This window comes from Pygoscelis adeliae, unplaced genomic scaffold (genome assembly GCF_000699105.1).
Source record: "Pygoscelis adeliae isolate BGI_AS28 unplaced genomic scaffold, ASM69910v1 Scaffold197, whole genome shotgun sequence".
NCBI classification, from domain to species: domain Eukaryota; kingdom Metazoa; phylum Chordata; class Aves; order Sphenisciformes; family Spheniscidae; genus Pygoscelis; species Pygoscelis adeliae.
In genome coordinates, this window is record NW_008825105.1 from 1,782,000 (window position 1) to 1,783,314 (window position 1,315).

Genomic DNA, 1,315 nt, shown 5'->3' on the forward strand with positions numbered 1-1,315 from the left:
GGCAGCAGCGGATCCCGGTGGCTTCTCCCCCGGCCATCAACACTCCCGTCCACTACCAGTCCCCACCACCCGTGCCCGGAGAGGTCCTCAAGGTACAGTGCTGGGGGGGTGTCCCCTGCCCCCGGGGCCGAGGGGGTGTGGGAGATCCCTGATGGTTTGTCTCCTTGCAGGTCCAGTCCTACCTGGAGAACCCCACCACGTACCACCTGCAGAAGTCACGGGACAAGAAGGTTCAAAAAAATTGGCGCCCCCCCGGCGCCCGCGCCAGCCCCCCCCCCAAGCCACCCCCTGCCGCGTCCCCCGGCGTCCGACCCAGCCACGTCATGTCCTCCTCGGCGGGCAACAGTGCGCCCAACAGCCCCATGGCCATGCTCAACATCGGCTCCAACCCCGAGCGGGAGGGGAGGAGGTGTCACCGGGCTGCTGGGGGAGAAAAAGGTGCTGGAAAGGGCAAAGAAGCCCACTGGGACCTTACGCCTTTCCCTTTCAGTTCGATGAGGTCATCGATGACATCATGCGCCTGGATGACGTTTTGGGCTATATGAACCCCGAAGTCCACATGCCCAACACAGTGAGTCTCTGATGCGCGTTAGGGAGAGATCAGACCCCGGGCTGCGCGAGGGAGCGTGGCCTGAGGGTCCCACAGTCCCCGTGCTTGCAGGGACGGAGGTGGCGCAGAGGGGACCTGTCCTTCTGTCATGTCCCTGTGGCGATGCCCGGGTGCCAGCCCAACCCCGCCTCGTCCCTGGGGTGGGTGTCCCTGGGACCTGGGGCTGGGGGAAGGGAGGCAGCGAGATCTCCCTTTTGCAACTGCAAGAGCCAGTTCTTCAGCTTCTTTTCCTCTTTAATGACAATTGGGAACCCTTATAAAAAGCCGGAGAGACGGGAGAGGGGCGCGGGGAGGGACCAAGTGTCTGCTGCAGCGCGGGGGGACGTTGGTACCAGGAGAGGTTTCCCAGCCAGAAGCTCGCTCGGAGTGGCACCATCTCCTGGGTCGGATCCGTATGCCAGTTTGTGCCTCCCAGTGGGATTCATCCTGCCGGGCCCTTCTCGGATGTGATTCATCTGCCCTATTTTAGATGCTGACCGTGGGAGGGGATCAGCTGTGCCCTTTGAAGTCCTGTTTTCTTTGCTACTCTGATTATAGCTGTTTTAAGGGCCCAGGAAGACAATTACATCTGCCTGGGCTACGCACTCACATCCCAGAGGCCAAGCAGCTGGGCTTGAACCCCGGTCCCATGGCCCCGGATGGAGCTAACCCGCCTGTACCTCTGATTTTCAGCTGCCGGTGTCAAGCAGTCACCTGAATGACTAT

General features: G+C 61.7%; 1 protein-coding gene across 1 annotated transcript in view; it reads left to right on the forward strand.

Annotated features, from left to right (window-relative positions):
- The window catches only part of TFEB (transcription factor EB), an 8,033-nt gene that overhangs the window by 3,078 nt on the left and 3,640 nt on the right, over window positions 1-1,315 (forward strand). The window contains exons 2-5 of the mRNA XM_009327454.1: window positions 6-92; window positions 171-401; window positions 491-571; window positions 1,283-1,315. Coding sequence (XP_009325729.1) covers window positions 6-92; window positions 171-401; window positions 491-571; window positions 1,283-1,315 — 432 coding nt within the window. The remainder of the gene's footprint in view (window positions 1-5; window positions 93-170; window positions 402-490; window positions 572-1,282) is intronic.